This window comes from Chaetodon trifascialis, chromosome 7 (genome assembly GCF_039877785.1).
Source record: "Chaetodon trifascialis isolate fChaTrf1 chromosome 7, fChaTrf1.hap1, whole genome shotgun sequence".
NCBI lineage: Eukaryota > Metazoa > Chordata > Actinopteri > Chaetodontiformes > Chaetodontidae > Chaetodon > Chaetodon trifascialis.
In genome coordinates, this window is record NC_092062.1 from 19,400,998 (window position 1) to 19,424,647 (window position 23,650).

Sequence of the window (23,650 nt, forward strand, 5' to 3'; positions counted from 1 at the left end):
TTGACTCCAAATGTGAAGAAACAGACACTGTTTTCACCACAGGAGGGCAATGAAACCTCTGTGCTGACATGATGAAGTTACTGCAGTATCGGTAGTGATTGTTGTCACTCAACTTAAAATCTCTACACATGTTCTAATGCATTAGCTTAATTAAAAATGCTAAAGTGTGTAAACTTTCAGCTTCAGCCTCCCTACTAGAGAAGTAACATTAAGACTGAATCCTAATCCTGAAGTGTCTGGCATCTGTAAGACTGAGCGTCTTGAAATATTCACAGGTTATTTTAGTTTAATTGGATATGGAGCTTCTCGTCTGGAGCCAGGTAGCAGTGATGTCTTCAGGGTTCACCCCTTTAGGCGGATCAAACTCCCGTCTGAACTCCTGGTGTCCATAAGAGTAGAAGCCTTTCTCATCCTCCCTCCTCTCTCCTCTCTGTCTTCCTGCTGACTCTCCACTTCCTGCCCACCTGCCTACAGCCCACTCCTCTGGAGTAAAGCCGTAAATGTCCAGGCTCAGGCCAAAGTGCTCTCCCTCTCTGTCCTCAGGCTGATCAGTGCACTGGCCTTCCTGATTTTCCACAGCCTTGGAGGTAGTACCGACTCTGGTTTCACCTCCCTGCAAATGGAGTGTCAGTCTGGGGAATACAGCAAGAAGTCCAAGCTGGGGTTTCCCATCTGCCCAGCTCCATAGGTGTCCACTGCTGTGGTGGAGCCCTACAACTCCATCCTTACCCACCCACGCCACCCTGGAGTACTCTGACTGCACCTTCATGATGGACAACAGGGCCATCTTCGATATCTGCTGTACGAACCTCGACACCAAGCGTCCAACTAACACGTATGACATGTTTTTGCATTCAATAATAATACATAATAATAATACAACAACTAAAAACAACATTCTCCTCGTTGAACAAGTTCTCAGTCTGCATGTCCTCATCCATGTACCTCGAATTCACTCTTTTATTCTCGAGCTATGACAAGAGATGCCTATATCACATTACGTTTATTACGTTCAGTAGCCAGTGCACTTCAAATAATACCATTATTGTGAAATACAATCCACACGAAACAGACTCTCAACAATTTGTATACACCTTGCATATCATACTTAGTACACCCTGCCTTCAGTTTACATCTTTCATGAGTTCTGACCATGTGCAATAGAAAGTGAAAGAACAAGCCTGGAACTGAAGAAAAGAGACAACTGGAGTGAACTTTTCTGAACTTAACAGACCTTAATACTGAGACTTGTTACCTTGAAATAACACAAAAAGTGAGGGCCGGTGTGGAGATGTGTTGCGGCCTAAAGCCCCACTCAGAGTCCATGAGGTTTTTTCATACGGACATCCACATCAACACCGCCTTTGTTCCTCTTTGGGATTGATACCGATGAAGCGCCTGAATGTGTAATAACAGAAAGTATACATTAGGTGTGGTAAGGCTGCATGTAATGCATTCACCAAATAAAAGTTCTAGTATGTTTTCTCATGATTATCACCTCTGTGGCTCATCATTATGAGACAATGAACTCCTTTTCATAAACAATTTTTGTCATTATGAGAAACCAAACATGATCACCAGCATACCTTGCTATTTAACTCTAAATGATACCATTATTTACAAAATGAACATCATACTTGAAACTAGTGATTGATACCTTAAACTCATAAGGAAAATGTTAACAGAAGTTATAAATGAGTATGGTAATTTTCTCTTAAGCTTTTATACAATTGTACTTCTTTTTGCAGTAGAATCCAAAGCAGTCAAGAGTTTTCAGTTCCTGTGAATTTACAAAATAATATTGCCTATTAAATTGCATCTTCACACTTGTACTGTAACACTGATATGTTTTGCTCTTTCTATTCAATTGTTTGCATCACGGGAAAGTTATGCAGCTGTTACCTCGTCCCATGTCCCTGCACACTGTTTTCCACAGACCACATTCATTGAGCAACTTGATCTATACAGTATGAGCGCTGTGGTAGAAAAAAGTACAGGGAATTTGAGGTATTGTTACGTTCTTGCTGTTTCATTAAGTATTACTGAAAAAAGTCTGCAAAGTTCATTTAAAATGTACTTTGAGTAAGGGTTGAGGAGTTCTATGTATTGTGTATTCGCTGCTAGCTGACATTCAGCCGGGTGGAAATTGGTCAGGTTTCACTCTTAAGTGCAATAATTGAGTAAATGTACTTAGTTACTTTCCACCACTAGAGGTACCTCAGTATTTGGATTTTATGCTACTATGTGCTGCATTATATTTCAGAGGGGCATACTGTACTTTTTAAATCACTATGTTTATCTGACAGAGCTACTGCTTACTTGGCAGATTAAGATGATCAATCAATAAAATACAACTAACTGCAACTTTGCCTTAGTCTCCTTAAAATTACCGTTTGACACCAAAAAAATGAAATCCAATTTTTCCCAAAAATAGCAAAGACCATGGAAAACTCCAAAAATAAATACAAACTTGTGTAGCAGGACTTTATTTTTTTCATGTTTCCTCACCCATTAATCATCTCATGAAGCATCAGATTCATCTGGATCTCAGGGTTGTGTTGGTAATTAGGAATCAATGGAAAAAGAGAAATTCTGACTGTTAAAAATACTCTAACATCAAGAGGACACAAACGTGTAAATGTAGTATTAAGTTTTAACGCTGCACAACAGAAGTGGTCAACGTTATGAATTATTTTATGCTGTAACTTTACACTAACAACAGTTTAGGTAATGCAACTACCCTTTAAGACATTTTTAGATCCTGTAAAAGCCTGCACCACATTTGATTGCTGTTGCCATATTCTCCTTAAATTCACAGTAATTCACACAGTGTGCAGTGGGAAAAGTCATGGAGTGTGTGCACATGCTAACGAGTGGATAACAAATCGTGTGGTTGAAGCGGACCGATCTTAAAAGTTCCTGAAGTAGGAGCTGTATGAGTGTCCAGGCAACCGCTGCATCACTTCTGGGACAGAAAGTGCATCTTCATCCTCAGCACTTCCATCTGGGTAGATTCAAAATTAGACAAAATAGTGGAATGTAATTGGGAAAAATACATTATATGGTAGTTTAATATTACATCATTTTTGATGATGTACATGAATTTCTGTGTAATCAAGCCCTGTGAGTCAGTGTCTGTAGAGAAGGAGGACCTCAGAAATCAGAGACGAGTTCTTTTACAGCTTTGTTTTAATAGACTTCTTCAGATTTTTATCCTTATTCTACTCCATTTTTACCTTGAATATAATATTTTATAGTGTGGTTTTATGCCTTGCCTTTTTTTGTTTGTTTTGTTTGTTTTCATCCTCATAATCACTATCAAGTGGGTTTTACTCTCCATTTTATTGTACCGGTGCAGAATTTCGTGCACTTCTCATATTCGCCACAGGAGGCCGCCATTGCAATTGTAATATGAGCTGTGTCTGCCGACTGAGGTCTGGCCGCTGCGTCCCCTGGCAGAGTTGGTGCTTGAGGAGGGATCTGCTTCGCATCGCTCCCACAGACCAGGCGCCAAGTGTAGCAGTCCCGTCCGCAGTGTGCCTCAGCACCTCAAACGCCCGCAATGCCCTTGGATACCGCCGCCCCGCTCAGTTGCACACCGCTCTGACTGGCTGTATCTCTCAACGAGGCACCCTGGATCTTTACTTCTGGACTGTTGGGTGCACTGTCCTGAGTCATCTGCGCTGCGTGAAGGGAATGGAGAAGGTCCAAGGATAACAGAGGGTGCAGGATTTTGCTACTGCAGAGGACCTGCCGGTAGTTCGCTGCCCGGGGGGCTGCCCGTCTGTCAGAGGCTGCGTTGCCGCATCCGCTCTTTTCATCATCTCAAATCGCCTTGCATGGATACATCATGGCTACGTTTGTATGCAGGGTACAGTTCTTAGATGATACTGATCCATTTAACAGCACCAATTTCCCCGAGCCCACCAGACCACCTCTGTACACTTTCAGAGAAGACATTCCTCTGATCAATCAGATTGCTGGAGTCCACAGGCAGCTGAAAGCTCCACAGAAGGTAATGTAGGATACTTTCTAAGCTCTTGATCACCTTTCTTTAAATGAGCTCAGTGAAAAGTTAACAGCTAAAAAATGCTAAATTAATGATTACCTAGAGCATGTTGATGGGGTTACTACCAAACAAACCTAATGGACCATTGATTGTGCCAGTGACTTGAAGCTGATCTGTGATGCTGATGGAGACAAACATGCATTCAATCAGTTATTTCAGGCACAGTGTCAGTCAGAGAAGTTTATGATGTGACATTGTGGGATATTTGGTGGCTTTAAGTGGTAGTGGAGGGGAGTAGACACCCATTATTTGGGTTGTGGGGAGGCTGTTAATGTTTACTTCAACCACAACAATAATTTCCTTCAGTTTAACCTGCTTCTCTTAATATTCTTTGTTTAGTCTTGGGGAGAGTTTTTAAGAGAAAGGGAACAAAAAGAAGGAAATACAATGGTGGTAAACTCTGTGTATTGATACTGATTGGCTTTTCTTGAAAATTTAACCTTCCCTCAACTTTCAGTCGGGCTCATCTTGTTTTAACTATAAAGGAGCTGGAAAAAAGTCCTTCATGGAAACAGAGCCTGCTTTGCATGCGTGGTGTTATGAATGGGCAGGCTTGGAGTCTGTGAAGGAAACCACTTGTACAATTGTTGGTGAGGTCAAATGCCCAGTTGGTCAGTTGTTGACCCGGATCGTCCCAAATCTGGGGATTCGAATTTGCAACTGATCTCAACCCCACTTCTGGATCCACGTGTATCTAAACAGAGCTCTTCTTATTCTTTTGCATTTTTGCTGTACCTCCGTATTGTTGTGTTTGGTCAGCAGCGTCACGTTGGTCTTCAGTCATTCCTGAACTATTTGTGGAGGTGAAACAGTACACATTGTTTTGGTTGCAGAAGTTGGCCTTCCCAAAATCCACAACTGCACAGCCAGATTTAAGCAGCTCAAAATAACTAAATGGTCCGATTTGGTATGGCGTAATTGCCCTGTTTTAAGTTTCGTGAAGAAAGCCAGTGACAAATATTGTAAACCTGAATCCCATTATCTACTTCTGTAATCATTTTTCTTTTATATCATGTATATTTCTGCCTGTATGCTGATGAGACGATGTGCATCCAAACACACTTTCAAAAGGCCTCATCTCCTGACCTTTACATTCAAACACAGGGGCCATTGCATCTGAAGTCAAGTCTTTTATTCGGCATTCATCTCAGTCTGGTTGGGAAGTCGCATAAATATAAAGTTAATTAGGGTCTTTCTTCATTCTGTCAGATCAGTTGTACTCCATCTTGTTTGAGTAGAGCTGCTAAGATAAGTCACGGAAGCCTCAGGATGCTGCGGATCACCGCAAGCCTGGCTCTCATTCTGCAGCCCACTCGGTCTGACCAGCAGGATGGGATGGGAACGCTTTCCCCTGTTTGAGAGAGGGAGAGGGAAGCGAGCAGAATTAAAAACACAAACAAAAGAGCTGATGTACCCTGCGCCGTCGACTGGTCTCAGTTTAGCAGCAGGCCGGCCGGACCGCAAGCTAGACAGAGAAGGAGTCGCAGTGGTAGACTCTGCAGTGCCTGGTTTGTGAGATTTGCATTGGTGGTTAGAAGCCACTCAAAGGAGCAGCCCTTGTGCTCCTCATGAAAACTAACAGGTAGATGACAAAGAAGTAGAAGAATCGGAGGGACAATCCCCCTTTATTATTCACACAACAACTACATACATGCATATTTTGGGTGAAATTTGTCCTCCACCTTTATCCCATCCTGGTCACCTTCCTCTGGGCAGACCAGGAGCGGTGGGCTGCCATCCAATCTCTTTCGTCACCACTGGTCAGGTGGGGGTATTTTAAGGAGAATACCCCAGGTGAACACGGGGAGAACATGCCCAATGTTTTGTCTATTTCAGGCTGTGATACAGAGCGTAAAGCTGAAAGAGAACAAACAATTTTATTTTGCCCTTTTATCCGATCCAAGAATTTCAACACGACTCACCACATTTGAGGTTGAGTTCTCTGATTCACACCCTCAAAATGTTGAAGAAGTGACTTTGGTTTGACCCTGCAAATACCTTAGACAACAAACCTGTTGTCTTTGAGCTCCGTCTCTATGGTGCAGGTCAGTCTGGTATAAATAGCATCCTGCAAACACATGGTGCCGAGGGAGTCAAAACAGCTAGCATATGCTGTCTCTGGGCTGTTCCTGTCAGTTTCAGCCCGCAGTCTCAACACCGTACGTGTGTGCGCGCCCGTTGTTTAAATGTGTGTGTTGGATTGGGTTGGACGTGGGATGACACTTGTACAGAGTGAGACCTCGGAAGTAACTGTTTTGTGAGGTTTGAACATCAAAAGCCATTATGTGCAGGGTTTATATTTTATAGCAACAAGGATTCAAACAAAAAATACTCGTTGTGTAGCAACAGCAGCTTTGTCAGGACAGCAGACACACTTTGAAGTTGGAAAAAGCCATGCCACCATGTATCCTGATGCAGTGCGCAATGTAGTGTTATCGCAGTAGAAGTGAACATCCTGAAGGCTGATTGGTAATCCATACCATATATACCTGTAGTATCTCTATAAACCAGCTTTTGTGTTCTGTGGATGGAGAGTGTTGCTGGTCAATACCCGAGTCAGCCGTTTGATTTTGATGATGAATGCATCTTGTCAGATGACAGATTGTCGTTCAGAAACTGTTGGGGTTTTTCCAAATCTGCCCGTGATGTCAGCACAAATCAACAGATCAATAGTCCTTCCCATGCTCTCTTCTCTGTCAGTGTTTTGTAGCTTGTGGCCTGGTGGCCTTGAGGCCTGGCATCAGATTGCAAAGCAGAATTCAAGGGAGGGAAAATGTGGCTAAGTCTTGGAGAATGGACTCTCACTTTACCAATTCCAATTTTTGGGCCGGTTGTTTTCCTGAATTTTTTTTTCCCCAAAGAAATTACAGAGTCCCATAATGAGAAGTTATGTTAAATGCTGTAAAGTACAGGTTCCTCCTTCATGCCTGTCAAAGCTCCTTTGAATTCTTTTCACATTGTTATGCAGAGCTGAGGTTTCGCCGGCCTGTGCATTTTGAAAGCTTGTATCAGCAGAGGGCTCCTTTCGGAAGAATGCAGCATCTGTGGACAGACCCATCCTCTGCATGCTCGGCAGAAATGTGAGATTACTGTTGTGGTTCCTCTTTCATCCATCAAGTGCGTTTTAATGTGTTTTAAATCACTCGCCTTCGGAGAGAAACCACAAATACCATCCTCACCTTTATCAAACAAACTGTGAGCTTTTTAAGTGGCTTACTGTAATTCCTCTTGTTTGATTCAGAGTTTGGTGAAGTTTTAAGACAAGAAACGCGTAAGGTTGGCTCTCGCAGGGTTAGCATACAACTTACACACAATATATATGCTATTTCATTCCAGATGTCGTTCCCCTGTGGAATACAAAGACATTTGGAGTGAGGTAGCAGTTTTTAATTGGAAATTGCATGGTGTTTATTTTTAGTCCCCTCTGCCTTAACTGCCTCCCTGGTCAGTGGACCACAGTATGGTGGTTGAAGGGAGAGGCCAGACCTCAGTGTGAGCAGAGCGCTTGTGGTTCCCTCTCTGGACTTGGCCATTGCAGGGCCACCGTAGGTTCAAGTCCTGGGCGGGGGACAGCTAAAGAAGCCTCTGCTGTTGATAATCTGGTAGCAGTGTTCCTGGATTAAGGGCCATTTATGGGCATCAACCGGGCATGGTTAAACACGGCAAGACCTGTGGTCAGTAATCCAGGTTGATTATATAATGAGAACCTCAAGTGACTCTGTTATGGATGCGTGGGTACATGGATGAGTAGATGGACACAGAGATGGGGACTGATTAATGCCAGACTTGAGTCGCTCACTTTGACTTTTCTGCTTTTTCACTTATGGTCTGCGAGTCAAAACCTTGTGTGGGGAAATGCATTTCTCTGTCCCACAGTTAGCTAATTACTGGTTACTGCTGCAAATTCAGCCCAATGTTTTGTCTATTTCAGGTTGTGATACAGAGCGTAAAGCTGAAAGAGAACAAACAATTTTATTTTGCCCTTTTATCCAATCCAAGAACTTCAACAGGACTTAAAGTAGAATTTAAAGAACTACAAATGTAAAAAGAGGGAAAAAAAACTAGAATAAGGCACTGAACTATAATAATAAGATTCAGATTTTCTTTGTTTTTTTTTTAAGGGACAGCATTTGTACCCAGTTCAGGACAGCTTTTCGATTAACAAATTATTCTCCTTGTAAGCATGAACATCATTGTATTTGGAATAAACAGAACTAAACTAAAGAATGGCCACTAGAAAACTCCAGTGTTTTTTTAAGTGTAAATGGTTCCAGATGAGTGAGATGACAAAAGACCGCTGGCAGGCGCAACATCTCACAGCTAGTACTGATTAACACCAAAGATATGACCAAATGGAAACAGCCAACAACAAGCAAGTGAACAATACATTATCTGATAGACAAATGAATCCATTAACATTTAAGACCTGAAGAAAACCACTGTGGACGTGTGATGGTGATATTTTGTGATTTAGACATTAGGGAGACCCCTGGTGGGTAAAAACAGACATTCAGTAAAATCCCAACTTGTCCTTGGTTTGGTTCAGTACATCACAGGGTCCAGCCACTGGCGGCATGTACGACTTAGTGTGTCTTCTCCTGTATGCTGCATTTCATGTTACTGTCACACCCATCATTTTTAAATGCATGTCAGTCCATAGGCACAAAAATAGCAGGCCAAACACTGACCTTTATTCCTGGATTTCCTGTCCGTCCAGAAACTGTCCTGCAGTTTCTCCCCTCTGCTTGTGTACAGCATAGTTTCGTTTGTTTGTCTTGTACCCGTCTCCACTTCTCCCTGTCTCAGTCTGCCTTCGTGTAAGATCGTCACCGATGTCTTATGTGAGAAACGCCGGGATTTCCTGAGCGATTAACGTTTTAGCCGTACGTTTACTGTGTTGGCCTTCTTCTGCTTTGCCTCATCTCTTCTATCCTCTCGAAATGAAGATGTTCAGCCCTATAATCTCTACAACTATAATATTATCAATAATCTCTTGTTTCACCATGCTTGGAAAGCAAACAAGACGGCTCAGAGTCAGAGAGAGAGAGCCGGAGAAAGAGCGAGAGTTATCCTAACCAACCACATGTTTTGTTTCAGCTCTCAAATATGACACAGTCCTTGAGTGCTGTAGTGCAGTAATACAAACAGAGTGGCCCAACAGATCAAAGCCGTCACAGCCATAATGTCTTTCCCAGCCTTTTTCCTTCATGTTCAATTAAGTTACTGTCATATGTGGGAGGGAATTGATCTGCATCAGATCTTGCAATAACGGGTCTGATTTAAAAAACACATGGCTTTGCATGTTACATACATGTTTACATGCATTTCTCTTCCTTTAAGAGAGGAAAAAAATGCAGGTGCCTGATAGCGTTGTGGACTTAACAGAGCCTTTAATATGGACTGACAAGAGAAACAAATGTACTGAGTTCTGTGTATCTGTGGGCTCTTCAGTATGTTGTTTTTTCAGACACCCTCACTGTTGGTGGAGTAGAGCAGTGTCACCGTCTCCACATAAACCTTATGTTTGCCCTCCTGCATTGGTATTTGCTTTCCTGTCGTCTGCTTCGCTGTTGGAGCTGCTGTCCTGTGGAGCTGACAGGCTCTGAATATAAATAGGTTAATATCTCCAATTTGGAGGTCACCCAGACAAGTGAACAGACACTCTCATTCCTCACCTCCTTGACCACAGTGAGCTGATGACAGCCATTCAAGACCAGACAAATCATGCCCCCTCTGCAACATCATCTTGTGTGATGATGGTTTATCAGACAGGGAGAGCAGTGAGATAAGAGGCACCAGACTGCCAAGCTGCTCCGAATCTGCATGACTTCTCTCAACCTTGCCCTGCTTGTCGTTGCAGAGCGCTGACAGGAGCTGATAAAATAACTTTCTGTGGGACGCTGCAGACTAGACGTACCCCATACATTTGTGAACTGACCCATTACAACAAAGTCATGTTTTGCATACGACCTCAACTGATAATAAAATCCTTTTCCTTCTCACACAACAAACAGCATTGTTGCTGCAAGTTCAAGAGCTCAGCCATTTTCAAAAATATTCAGCTCCTGGGTAACTCCCTCACTGCTTTGGAAAGGGTGACTATGCCTAGTTTTGATATCTTTCATGGTCATGGTTATAACTGGATGTCTGCAAATCAGCCTGCTTTTACCTTGTTCATCTGATATGTGGGCTCTGATCTGATCAGATTGGAGCAGTGTTCGGTGCAGCAGGCCTTTGGCTCCCAGCGTCAGCTCAACATAAACATCTGCTTACCTAATGTTTGGCATTCTTTACATGTGTAAAGAGAAAATTGCATGATCTTCAGAGGCTTGATGACAAATCAATGTTTGTGTCTCCTTCCCGTCCAGCCCGACGACTGTGCCCTTCAGCTGTCCCATAATGGAAGCTACCTGGACTTGGAGTCCACCCTGGCAGAGCAGAGAGATGAGCTGGAGGGATTTCAGGAGGAAGGAGGGTAAGATAACGATCAGCTCTCTCTCCCCCTCTTAGCTTTTCCTTCACTATCACCAAACTTCGAAAGCAAGCAATTGCACAATGTGCTGAAATGAAAAACATTCTGCGTTACTGCTCCAGAGTTGAAAACTGAAATGCATATAGGTACCTCTATAAAAAGGTGGTCGTATATTCTTTGCACTTCAAAAGGTGCCGCTGGGAGTAGTGCCAGAGCAGCTCAGATTGAAAACACAGGGGGGACTGGCACTTCCTAGCAGGTTAATAATGTACGTTACTTGCCAGGTTTTGATTGCCCAGGAATAGATTATTGATGTTGTTGTGGTCAAATTAGCTGTTATGAACCAGAAATAAAAATATACCATTCAAGAGTCACTGACTTTTTGATTACAACAATCTGACTTTTAAAAACACACACGTCTCTGCTTCAGCAGTCAGATATAATCAGTATAATGTGATTACTGTTTTTCCAGAGAGGTCCATGTAAAAATTTAGGCAAGATAAGAGGGAAAAGATACTGTATTTAAATCTTTGGGCACAGGGATACGTATTAATATCCTGCTTGCCTAATTTGATTCTATTAGAGTGATTTGAATCATAATGATACCCATGTCAGTCCAGGATGAATTAGGGAAATAATCCCTTTTCCGGGCCTCAGCTGATTGAGCTCCCCTGCTCAAAAGCTGCTCTCAGGAGGTGGTTGGGTCTGTCAGAGAGCTGAGGGGACGGGCTTTACCCCACCTGAGGGACTCTCAGTTTCAGAAGTCTTTCAGCACTTTGGTATTCTGGAGGAAAAAGGAGTTTAAATAGAATATCAGTATTATTAGCTTCACTAATTCCTCTGTGAACCAGCCACTAGATCTCTCATTAGCTCAGGATGTCATTTTGTTCGCTGATGAATTAGTGGAAAGCGTTGCTAAATCATATTTGTCATATGGTATGAAAGTTAGCAAGCAAGTGTAGTTGATTTATTTTATCAGTTCTGTGGTGGTATTAGTACCATTTTTAGTAACAGACTAAATGTCTCAGAGTTTCCATGGCATTCATCCATTCATGTCCCTTAAAATACCTGGCTGAGTGGCAGCAGTGATGTCATCTAAACCACTTATGAGGTGTAGACACGTCTCAGGAGTAATCACCCTCATCTCTGTTGAATGTTACCTCAGTGCCCTCATTAGAAGTGGCCAAACAACAATTGTACACCCACCACCATTCAGCCGTCAGCTTCTAATCTAGCTGCGTAGTTTTCCTGTAATATGTAGTTCAGGGAGGTTCTGTCTTAACATAACTTTAGACCTGGATGAAGAAGAGGTTTAAAATTGTGTTAGTTTCATTTCTGTTTCATCCACGGTCTTTGGCCAGTTACTTTATTGACTCCATATGTTTTCTCATGTACTGTGGAGTATGTTGATATATCGCTCATATGCCGCCCACTTTAGATGATCACAAACCAAAGGCTGGCACGGGAGTTCCTGGTCGGCTGGACCACAAACATGTATGGATTTATTTGTCTAACTTGGAATTCATAAGCTGCTCTCTGGCTTGGTGTTTCTACTGGACGCTGAGATGGCTGTCCTTTTCCAGTTCCCTCTGAAATTGCTAGGAGCTTATGGGAGGCTATTGAGAGCTGTGAGGTTAAAGTGGTCCACTTCTTCTCTCGTCAAAGGCCGAGGCTGCCAGCGCCCATGCAGTGCCAGCTGGCACAGGCTGGTATGGATGTGTGTCATTAAACCCACACAGTGTTGTCTGAGGAGGCTGGGGGTGAAGGTGGTTAGCCAATTATTTTGGAAAAGTAGGGCAGTTCTGCTCCCTGGCTTTTTATGGTGCTGATGTGCCCGTGATTACATCCCCCACTGCTCGGCGTCGTTGATTTGATGATTATTGAGCTAATAAAAGGTCTGACGAGGCATTTCACCTTTACTTGTTCCATATTATTTTTGTTTTCCCCCTCCTTTTACTGCATAAGATCTGTCAACAGCAGTCTCCAACTCTAGATCTTTTCACCTACAGAAAGGAACGTGAGTATTTCTCAGGTGTTGTTTTATTTTTTATTTTTTCCCTTTGGAAGTTTACAAGTCGATGTGAAGGTAACAGCGCTGCACGAACTCCAGCTGAAAACCAAATTGTGCTGTCATTATTTTTCCTTTAAGCCCAGCCCGCCTACCTTTGGGAAGAAAATCGGACCATATCATACGCTTCCTGAGTTCCAGAACCTACTGATCGTTGGCCATCGAATCCATCTGTAATTGATATTAATGACAGGTTACATTCCTGAGGCGCCTGTGTCATACCTAGTGTCTTTACAAACAGATTAAAGTATGATCCTCTGACAGAGCGCTGCAGAGCCAGGAGATATCCATGTCATGGGAGCTTAAGGGCCATAATCACTTCCACACCGTCTTTGAAACTCAGCTATAGGAGATTGTGACTCATAAATCCCCTGTCCCATCCCTAATACAGTCTCACTTCAAGTTATAAAGTGACCATATAGCCCAGACATGTGCTGAAACATATCTGCACAGTTTTAGGTAGTCAGTGTGTCATTTAGGTTTGTAGCTATGATAGATTGATTGACCCCATACACACAATTTCCTGCATTTGTAGCCCTGGGGCTGAGATGGAGTATGGTGGACGTAGTTAGGATCAGATGTCCTGACATGTGCTTACAGACATTTATAGCCCTTGAGTATTTTTGTGGATTACATGGATTGAAGAGAGCGAGCCTGTTGCAGTGTTTCAGGGGAACTTGGGTTTGATGTTGGAAAAATGTTGTATTGAGTGGAGTTCCGTGTTGGGCTTGTTGTTTTTTTGCTCAAATATATGACATTGATTGGCAGGTGATTAGTAAAGTTATAAGTCCTTGAGGATATATTCCCTGGCTTGTCTTTAGAAGATAACATGAAGTGGTGTTATTGACGCCATAATGGATTCAGCATGTGAAATGTGTAGCTGAGAAGAACAGCACAGAAGAAGACAGGTTTTAGCATTTCACTGCCCTGGTGCATATAAAGCACATCTGAAAGCTAACAATTGTTGTGCTGAATATGCCTTTTCTGCTTTTATTGAGCGTTTCTGATGTGTTCGACAACCAGTTAGAAGTCAGGCATTTCAAAATCCAACTCTTCTTGCACTGTAGGCCTCAGCTATTCAGAGTTTCTCATCATATCCTTTCATTTCTCTCAGGACAGCTCCGCTTTCATTATTTTCATTTTTTTCTGACCGACTTGGACATTGTTTCGCAGACGCTCGCAAGCACACGAGATTTTCATTTGAGGAGAAAATGCACATTTGAAAAGAACCAGAGGAGTTGTCAAACACGCTCCGGCTTGAACTTCAAGGAGAGAAATAAAACACCAGTTGTCCCCTCTGCATGCAGAGCAGTTTATGGGTTTATGGGTATTATTAACAGAATAGAATAGAACAGCTTGGTGATTGTTCTGTGTGTGTGTGTGTGTGTGTGTGTGTGTGTGTGTGTGTGTAGTCTCCTGGGCTGATTCTCCAGCCTCCTTATCCCTCATCCTCTGCAGGTCTCTTTGTAGCCACCAATGCAAAGAGCAGGGGTGTTCACCAAGAAGTGCTGAGTCAGTCGATCTCTGTGGGGCCTTCTGGTCTGGCATTAATTGGCCTTCGAGGAGAAGCACTACCTTTACTGTAGCCCAAGTGTGTGTGCTCACTTTCCGTGGGTACGCATTTTGTGCTGTTTTATAAACAGTGCCAATAATGCTCCCCTAGATAAAGCCAGAGAGCATGGAGCTGGCAGGCATCCACTTGTCCAGTTGCTGCTGCTCAGGGTATTAGGATTAAGACCGAGCTTTATGAGGGCGCTGTACAACAGAGCAACGACGGGGTAATGGAGACGAATAGAGAAGAAAATGAGGCGGGGTATCTAATTGGCAGGTATAGCTGTTATGTGTCCGCAGCTGCATTCCATTTTGTAACGTTCGATGGGCAAAGTGATGATGATGATGAATATCAGGCTTAAAGATTTATAGCGTACTGCTTCTCTTCATGTACAGAATGAATCAAATGGCCATATGTTTCCATTCATCTTCTATAAAACCCATCTAATTATGACCAGTTGCCTTGGGTAATGGTCAGGAAATAAAACCTAAGTAAGGAGTAATTGTTTTGGGGAAGTTTATTCATTTCATGAGATTATTTGAAATAGTCACGGTCGTTCAAATGAGAGCAGCAAAGGTATTTCAGAAGCTGAGATGATGTTGTACATGATGAATCAGATTTAATAGGAGCTTGGCTGAGTTGATTATACAGTACCACCAGTGCAAGAAACCAGAACATCCTGGCACACATGAACACTAGACCAAAAGGGGACCAGGGAATTCACAAGGTATTATAACCCAACATGTAGCCAATTTGTTATTTGGCTCACATTCTTTATACTTCTGATTATCTCTGGAGCTTTGGGCTCCTTCCTTCACAGGCCTGCAGCATTATCTGTGGGAGTGTCCGATTTTCATGTTTTATTGTTGAAGGGGGGTCTGAAAACCTCACTTATGTTCCATGCACGTTTGTTTAATTTGATAATGAGCACGTTGGCCTATGTAGCCTCAGGTCTTGGTTAAGCACAGGGATACTGTTGCAGCCAAGCAGAGAGAAAGCAGACGTTCGTGACAAAACGGCTCTGGTTACCCATTTGCCTCAACAGCAACGTAGAGGATTAAGTTCCTGTTTGCCATCTCATCTCACCAGTTAAGGTCCATGTTGACAGATGTTGCTCCTGTGTCGCCTCTGCTTGCTGCTGGATATTAAATTTAATAAACAGTGAGCATATTCAGACTTCCCCTGCCATGTAATCTGCTTGAGTGCATGTCAGTGCAGTCTCCATCTGACTGGTTGGGGCAGGAAAGATGTCAGTATGTCTGTCTGTATGGATGTGTGGAGCAGTGATGCTGCTCATTGGTCGGATGGTGAGGCGGCAGTATGAACTGCCTTCTGTTCTGATGGACTTTTTCTCTCTCTGTCAGACCCACTGCTGCCTGACTGTCACTAACAGCGACAGTCTGTGGCTGGCACTGCGCCAGTCTGAACAGTCACACAGCCTTTGTGCAGGCGGCATAAAAGCCCATTTGTCAGAGAGCCGAATTAGGAGGGGGGTTGTTGAGCAACTCTACCTGCTGTGCTCTTGTCTACAGTTGTGTCTGCTTGGTTGGTTTGTATGCTTCTCAGCCAGTCGGGAGGTTAAAGACACAATCTGTGATCCAAAGAGAGTGGCCCCCACCACCAGAATTCAAAACGTGAAAATGTTTTCTCTGTCAGATTAATTGAGACAACGCAGCAACTGGACCCGAGTCCAAAAAAGTTGGGACACAACTGAAACAGAATGTGATAATTTGCTAAACCTTTTTGACATTTACTCAACTGAAAACAGTAAAAAGACAATATACTGATTTTACCTCATCAGTTTCATTGATTTTTGTAAATATATGCTTGTTCTGGATTTGATGTAGCAACAACTTTCAAACAAGTTGGGTCAGGAGCAACTTAAGACTGGGAAAGTTGTGGAATGCTCCAAAAACACCTGGAGCCACAGGTAAACCACAGGTAAACAGGTTCATTGGTAACAGGTGATATCAGGTGATATCATGACTGGGTATGAAAGGGGCATCCTGGAAAGGCTCAGTCATTCACAAGCAAGGATGGCGCGAGGTCCACCACTTCGTGAACACATGATTGTATAAAGGATGTTACTACATGAGCTAAGGAACACTTCATAGAATCAGTAAACACAGTTTGTTTTCAAATTATTGCGTTCTGGAGCGTCCCAACTTTTTGGGAATCAGGGTTGTATCTCAGGGATGAATCTTTTTTTTTCTTATATTGTTACAGGTTTGTTTACATTTGGGAGGCAAAAACTGGCAGAAATGATTGATTATGCCTGGCTGGAACCCACTGAAAGGATAAGGCTGATAATATTCACTCGTCCCACTCGTCAACAACTCCACCAACAAGTATTGACTGTGCAGCGGAAGTCAGATATACTTTATTTCTGCCATAGATATCCATTATTGTCCAAAAATGATTAAAAACACATCACTGGAATCATTTTGAATTTCCCCTTGCGGGACTAATAAAGGTATATTGAATTGAATTGAACTGAGCTTCACTGTTGCATCCCCACACACACTTTCCTACTGACATAAATACCCAGTGACTTCATTATTGCATGTATTATTGTTACTGTGAATGGCTGCAAACTGTTCTCTAGAAATTCACCATTTAATCCTGTTAGACTTTAACAGGAGTAAAATCTGCAGCGGCCACCTGTTCAAGGAAATTGGTGAGCCTTTAAAGGTTTACATTTTCAGTAATGATTGAGCTTGTGGCTGACTGCTACAGACAGGGTAGGGACCCAACACATTGTTGATTCGGGTCTTTTAATGGGATTTGTTAAGACTAGAAGAAGAAAAACACAGAATAATGTCTCATCCTTTAAAAAGGCAAATTTGACATCAGTCTCTGTGTATATATAATAAGAGAGTAGGCTTCCAAGTAGCCAAATGATCTTGTGTCTAACTACAAACTACACCGCTCTCACATTCACTTTCACGTTTGAATAGAATGGGATGGCATTGTTGTTGTCTTTGTTTAGGACTGTCATTCAGACATTGTAAGCAGCTGACAGGATGGTGATCAGGTCTTGGCATATCTCCATTAACACAGGGGGCGGAGGTGACCTCTGAGCTGCTCCCATCCCTCATTTTTACCTTTGGAGACCTTCCCCCCCCATTCTGGTCCATGACCTGTTCCCTGCTGTGTTCAAACTGCACATATTGAAGGGTTTGGATGAGACTGAATGGTATCATTTGTTGGAAAAGAATTTAGCTGGAAGATCATTTTGCAGCTTTGCACAGGAGCTCCTCAGCTGTATTTTCTTGTCAGCACTTGCCTGCCTGCCCCTGGCATATTGATGGCTGCCCTAGATTCAGACAGACACTCTGTTTCTTTATCTTGATACAAGTGTGTGTACGTGTGTGTGTGGTGGTATACACACACACATTTAAATAACCATGCATGGCTTAATGTCCAAGTAACATTTCTCTTTTTCTCCTTTTTTTTCTTCACAGGAGAGGCAAGAAACACAGCATTATTCTTCGAACGCAGCTCTCCGTCAGAGTTCATGCCTGCATCGGTGGGTAATATTCTGTCCTGTAATCTAAACTGTCACGTCTCACTTCATCATGGTCAATTTGTCTTCCTCGGTCTATATCACCGGTGAGGTATGAGCTTTAATCACATCTATTACCAGTGGATTATTTTATTGAGGTCCGCGTTGAACTTGCACGGTGGCAGTTTTGGGAAACAGCCTAGAATCTTAATTTGAGCGAGAATTAATAGCATTTCAACAGCGCTGTGAAAAACAGAGCGCTGGCGCGGAGCAGAGACGGAGAACATTTTATGTTTTTGGAGTTACTGTGTTCTGTCACTTTGTTTTATTGGGCCTCCTGGTGTCTTTGAGTAATGTGAGGGAACTAGCACAAAGAGCTGAGTGAAAACATATGCAAACATGCATGCACGTGGCATGCGTGGAAACACACACACACTCACACACACTCACGCGATGTTCTTATCTGAGTTTGGCTTTTGATTAAACTGAGGATGTTAACTGCCTGAACTTTTACTAACTACAGTGTAGATTTTGGCTTGAATCCCTGTTAGAGGCTTACTTTTTCCGCATCTTTCTGGCAAGATGTGACTGATAAATAGGTGTTAATTGTTTTGCTACCGTGTTTAATGCGCATCAGAAATGAATACACAAGCCCTTGTAAAGTAATTTGCCAGTGACTTGTAGGGTCTGTTAGCAAAGAGCGCTGTGGTCGTCAGTAGCAGAACGTGGAGAAGCACACATTCTCACACAGGGTGCCTCCTCTGCAGGCTTCACGTGTAAAAATAACCCAATGTCTGGAAAAGCTATTAGGCTGTAAATTGTCAGAATTTGGTCTTTTTTTTTCCTCTAATGCAGTAGAAGTAAACCAAAGGCCCAGATATTTTTCATTCAAGTGAGGTCACTATAATCTGAGAACTATCTCTGATAGTCCTCTCTGGTTATTATTCTACCTGCTGATGCATGAGGTGTAACGCAAAGATTTGGACTCTTCGGTGGATTTTTTTTTACTCAGCGCTCTGTCATGACAGCTCATTAAACTATTGGTGAGACACGAGAGAAATGAGACATACAGCTTGTTCTTGATGGGGCCTAGTTTGCACGTCGATTACAAAGAGGATTTCTCTTTGATACTCTTGACACTGTAAGTAATGTAATGTAACTGATAACAGTAAATGTTGTACAGGCAGGCTTTTCAAACATTGCTAAATTCCAATTGTGAATAATGATTTTATAACACTGGATAGAAGACATTTCCAGTCTTTGGCTGATGTCACAGGTCACATGCTGAACATGGCTAACTTGTGAATATTTGGCTTTGCCTTGTCCACACTCTGCGCTGAACTGGCTTTACCGTGTTCTCTCCTCCTGCTGGTGCGTGGCTTAGCTTAGTGCAGCCTGGGGAGTGGCAGACAGACGTGCTGCTCTTCTCTAAGTGGATGATGACCCTCTTTCTCTCTAAGTTGACAGCCACCTGTTGCCCTTCTCTAGCCTCCCTCAGTGACTGCCTGCATGGCTAGCTGATTTATTTCCTCTAGGTGAGGTGGTCACTGTTACTGTAACTTGTCCAGACATTTGAGCCTAATTTTATCTGACTGGAGGGCTTACCTCGTACCCCACAAGTGCAGAATTACTGGGTGATTTTCCTGCTCCGCACAGGAGATAATTCGTTAGTCTTCCAGAGACAAATGGCATGGTATTCTTTAGGCCGTGCACTTGCTCTGTATTAAGGGATTGAGCGTTGCCCTGCTGTCACTTCATAAAGACCAGCATGTCCCCAGAGAGGAGCCCCTTTACTGTCGGTGATTTTTTTTTTGTTTGCACACTCTTTTGTCTTTCTATAATGAGGGATGCAATGAAAAAAAGCTGCACTCTTTTACAAAAATAAATGCCTTTGGAGAATAGCCAGCACAGAATGTACAGAAGCATCGCAGTGGCTTTAACATGGTGATTTTTGTGAATCTTTGTTTCAGTCCAACAAGCTTGAACTAATAGCACCACACTCGTGTCAGCTTGATACTGATCAAACATTACCCGTGCCGTTACATCAAATCTTTTTGAAAGTATCCTCACTTAAATCAGCCCACGTCATCAAGATGACTTGTTTATCCCTGAGGCCCCCTCATCAGTGATGAGTTGAATACAATCATTTATGTAATCTGCACTCTTTCAGCACTGTTTTGTGGAAAACCCATTGTACGCACTGTAAGATTTAATTAAGCCGTACATAACTTTGTTTCTTGTTTTTTGTGTTTCTCCAAATTTACATATCACAGGCCTGGTTTTGTTCATGTGTATGTGTGTCCATGTGTCATGAACCTCAGTGAGATGTAATCCAGGCTTCCCTAATCATAGTCATTAGCTCTCACATACATATGGTTGTGCAGGGGCCAGGCGGAAATCTATGCATCGGAGTAAGCAGAGGAAGGAAAGTGCTCACCCAAAGAGCTGATGGTTTATTAAACTGCTTTTTACTGGTCCACCTCTGGCACAGTGATTTGTTGTAATCATGCAGTGAAGCAGTCCAGGCTCTTTGTCTCCTAAAAGTGCCTATCAGGCACCACACAAGAGTTTGTCTCTGGGCGTAGCCTCATTAGCTTGACCTGTTTTATAACCACTAAATGTAACAACAAATGAAGTCCTAATGGCTCACATTAACATTGAAGGTGTTCAGGAGGCACACTGGCTTCCAGTATGAGCCTTCCTGGTGCTCAGTGGCTGGATTCAGTGCTCTCAGGTGATAGATGTGATTGCTATCGATGTGATACATGGGCGCCACTATATCAAGGCATGCATGCGTTTTATGCAGTATAACTCGATGTGCACATTAATCCTCATGTGGAGAGACAAGAAAAGACTTCAGAATGCACGTTTTTGTCATTAGGTAACCATTAATGGTGATGATTTGATTGTGGTTTATATGTGTTTGACCAGCAAAACAGCCTGAGATGTAGAAAAAACTCAGCTCACCCCTTTCAGCATGTTAGCATTTGGCCACAGCCTGTTTAAATTGTTGGGCTGTTATTGTTGTCGGTGGACTAGATGTGGTAGCGAGGGCCTGATTAAAGCAGTCTTGTGTTTTAATGTTGTCTAGGACAGCAGGTCCTGTCGTTATGTGTCATTTTGTTTCTGAGATTTGCCCGGGTTGCCGTGATGTGATGGTAAGGAGAATTTGAAGACCGGGAGTGAGACTTTAGTGTGGGCTGCAGAACGTTTAAATGGGGGGATACCAAGTAAAGAATTAACAAATGTCACATATGTTTTGTAATCATCAGCAGCTCAGCTCTCAAAGTAAAGACTCCAAACGTGCTTCTCTTGAGTTCATGCAGATGTACAGTCAGAAGCCAGCCTCCTGCCAATTAATGACATTTGTGCAATGCCGGGTGAACATCTGATGTGGTAAATCTATCGAGTGCAATCCAGAAAATTCTCCTTGATCCCCAGAAAATCATCTTGAACTCCGGCTCAGTCATTCTCTTGCAAATGATTTTATATGGAGTCAGCTCACACATCACAGATCGGTGGGTGGTACAAACTTTTTGTTTACAGCAAGTCGTTATTACTCGCAAATGCAAAAATCATACACTTGAAGGCTGAAATGTGTTGGTATTCCCCTTTAAGAGCAGGTTCATCTGTCGACACATTGATCCCAGCTGAGCAGTGACAGCTGTAATCAGAGGTGACACATTCTTAGTGGATTATCTGCCTTGTGTTTTACAACCTCTTGTAATCCGGACTCAGTGCATGATTCATTGTGACCGCTGTTGACGTGCGTTTTTTTTTTTTTTTTTTTTTTTTTCACACTATAATTTTGTCAAATTGGTAGTTTTGATCATCAGGTTGACAGCTGAAAACTCTGTGGTTGTTAAGATGGAAGACGATGAGCAGTAAATTCTCTACGATTATCCCTCTGCAAATGTTGGGAGGATGACTTCCTGGCAGCTAACAGCACGGTTGCAGGGAGATACGCGGCGTTAAGTGTGGGCTGTTCAGTGTTTGTTTGTCTAATTTAGTGTGTAATTAATGTGTGTGTGTGTGTGGGGGGGGGATGTCGGCGCTTTGACTTAAGACGATAAGATCACCTGTGGGTTATGCTGGTGCTCCAACCACACTGCCTGTCTTTTCCATACGCTCTGCCAGATCTGCGCTAAGTCATCTGCAGCTTTGGGAACACATAAAAAACAATTCCAGTCGCTAACCTGCTTATTAAAAAGATCACCTTCAAATGTCTGTTATCATTTTGTGAAGAGCCAAGAGAGTCAATTATACCCCAGGTTTTGACTCACATGCAGTCCTCTGAATCAGGTCAGATGGATTCAGGCATAATGTTACGCATATATTCATATATTACATATATACATTCTTATTTGGTTGATAATATCTGCATTATAGCTCTGCCACAACTCACCTTTTGGATTGGATCACATATTGAGGATCCTCAATACAGCACCACACATCAGAGTCACATTAAAACAGCCAAATCACATATCTAGTCATGTTCCTGTGACTGGCGGGTGCTAAGCAAGCGAGGAATAATTAAACGCATACGTATCACGTGGCGCCCATGACAGACACAGGAAGATCAAATGGCTTGGTCTCTCATCTCCTTGACTTCCCACAAACAGACTCCAAAATGGGATCACGGACTTACGGTCACCCCAGATGGCCAACCTAAACAACACCGTGCCAGAGAGGAGAAATCTGAAGCAGCAAACATCTCAGGAAGAGAAGCGAGCCGGGAAGGTTTTTCTTTTCGAATCACAGCTGATAGCAAAACTGGATCAGGGAGGTGTGATGGTATCATTCATCTCACACTTTCTCCCGCTCAGTTTTTCTATGGTCTTTGTTGGCGGTGAGCCCAACAGCCCCATGCAGAGAGATAACAACATGGATTAGGTTAATGCTTCATTTATGGGCAACTGTGCAGGACAATGTTTCCCCCCATTTTTATCCCTCACAGCTAAAATGCAACATTTTCCATTTTTGGGTAGGATTAGGGCTAATTGTTGGCTATTTTGTACATTTGCTTTCCAAACTGTACAAATGTTATACACTACTATAACATTAATTCGTATAAGCACACTCGTATGCTCACGTTCACATGCACACACTCGTGCAAAGGCAAAGAAGGCACAGAAGCCATCTGGTTCCAGTTGTAAGGCCCCACAGCACTGCTCCTCACCCGTCCAAAAAGAAGAGAGCTGTCTACGTTTTCATCCAAGAAGGGAGTGTTTTTTCCTTGCTGTGTTTACAGGATGGAGGGAGAAGGGTGAGCGTGCGGCCGGACCAGGGGACAGAAGTGTGTTCCTGCGGATAACAAGGCATCTTACAGCCTCGTTACGGAGCTTCAGTGCAGTAAATGACGATATTCCGTCCGTTCTATTCACCTCCCCTCACTTCTGACAGCCAGCCAAGCTCCTGTCAAAAAAATCAGATGTTTGGTTCAAAATTGGTATAACTTATGCTCAGCTCATAACAAAATATAGTTTTTCAAAGTGGCACATCACGACATATGAGTCGGACCGCTAAGAGCGGCTGCCATATGAACCAGACCGCTGTGGGGTTTACCACTGCTGTGAGACTGGAGCTGTCCTTGTTGAAGTGGACAGGTGTGTAACCTCACTGGCCGCAGACTTTAAACAGCTGACTGCTCGCAGGAAGGAACATTTGGAAGGAATCTGAGATTGTTTTTGCTCAAACCAACATTTATTTGATGTCTGCAGAGAATTGTTTATTGTATATTTACACAAGGGTCTGTGATGTTTTAGAGCTGAGGTTTGAGGTGCCTCTGCACAGCCAGCGCTCGCCCTCTCTCCGTATCCTGACGGGGAAAACACATGCGTGACGTTCTTTAAATGCCGTTACGTTTAATTGAACCGGTTTTGGGCTGCAGCTAACAATTGTTTTCATTATGAGTTAATCTGATGATTGTTAAGTGGATTCGGTGCATAATTGTTTGGTCTTTAAAACGTCAGTAAATGGTGAAA

At 42.9% G+C, this 23,650-nt stretch overlaps 1 protein-coding gene across 3 annotated transcripts in view; it reads left to right on the forward strand.

Annotated features, from left to right (window-relative positions):
• Positions 1 to 3,477: 3,477 nt before the first annotated feature.
• Positions 3,478 to 23,650, forward strand: part of LOC139333347 (FH1/FH2 domain-containing protein 3-like) — an 85,329-nt gene continuing 65,156 nt past the window's right edge. For 2 of the 3 annotated variants that reach the window (XM_070965660.1, XM_070965662.1), the window contains exons 1-3: positions 3,506 to 4,015; positions 10,438 to 10,544; positions 17,626 to 17,690. In XM_070965660.1, the coding sequence (XP_070821761.1) occupies positions 3,851 to 4,015; positions 10,438 to 10,544; positions 17,626 to 17,690 (337 nt within the window). In that variant the 5' untranslated portion in view covers positions 3,506 to 3,850. Of the gene's footprint in view, positions 4,016 to 10,437; positions 10,545 to 17,625; positions 17,691 to 23,650 lie in introns of all 3 variants that reach the window. The other variant, XM_070965663.1, reaches the window with a different exon arrangement.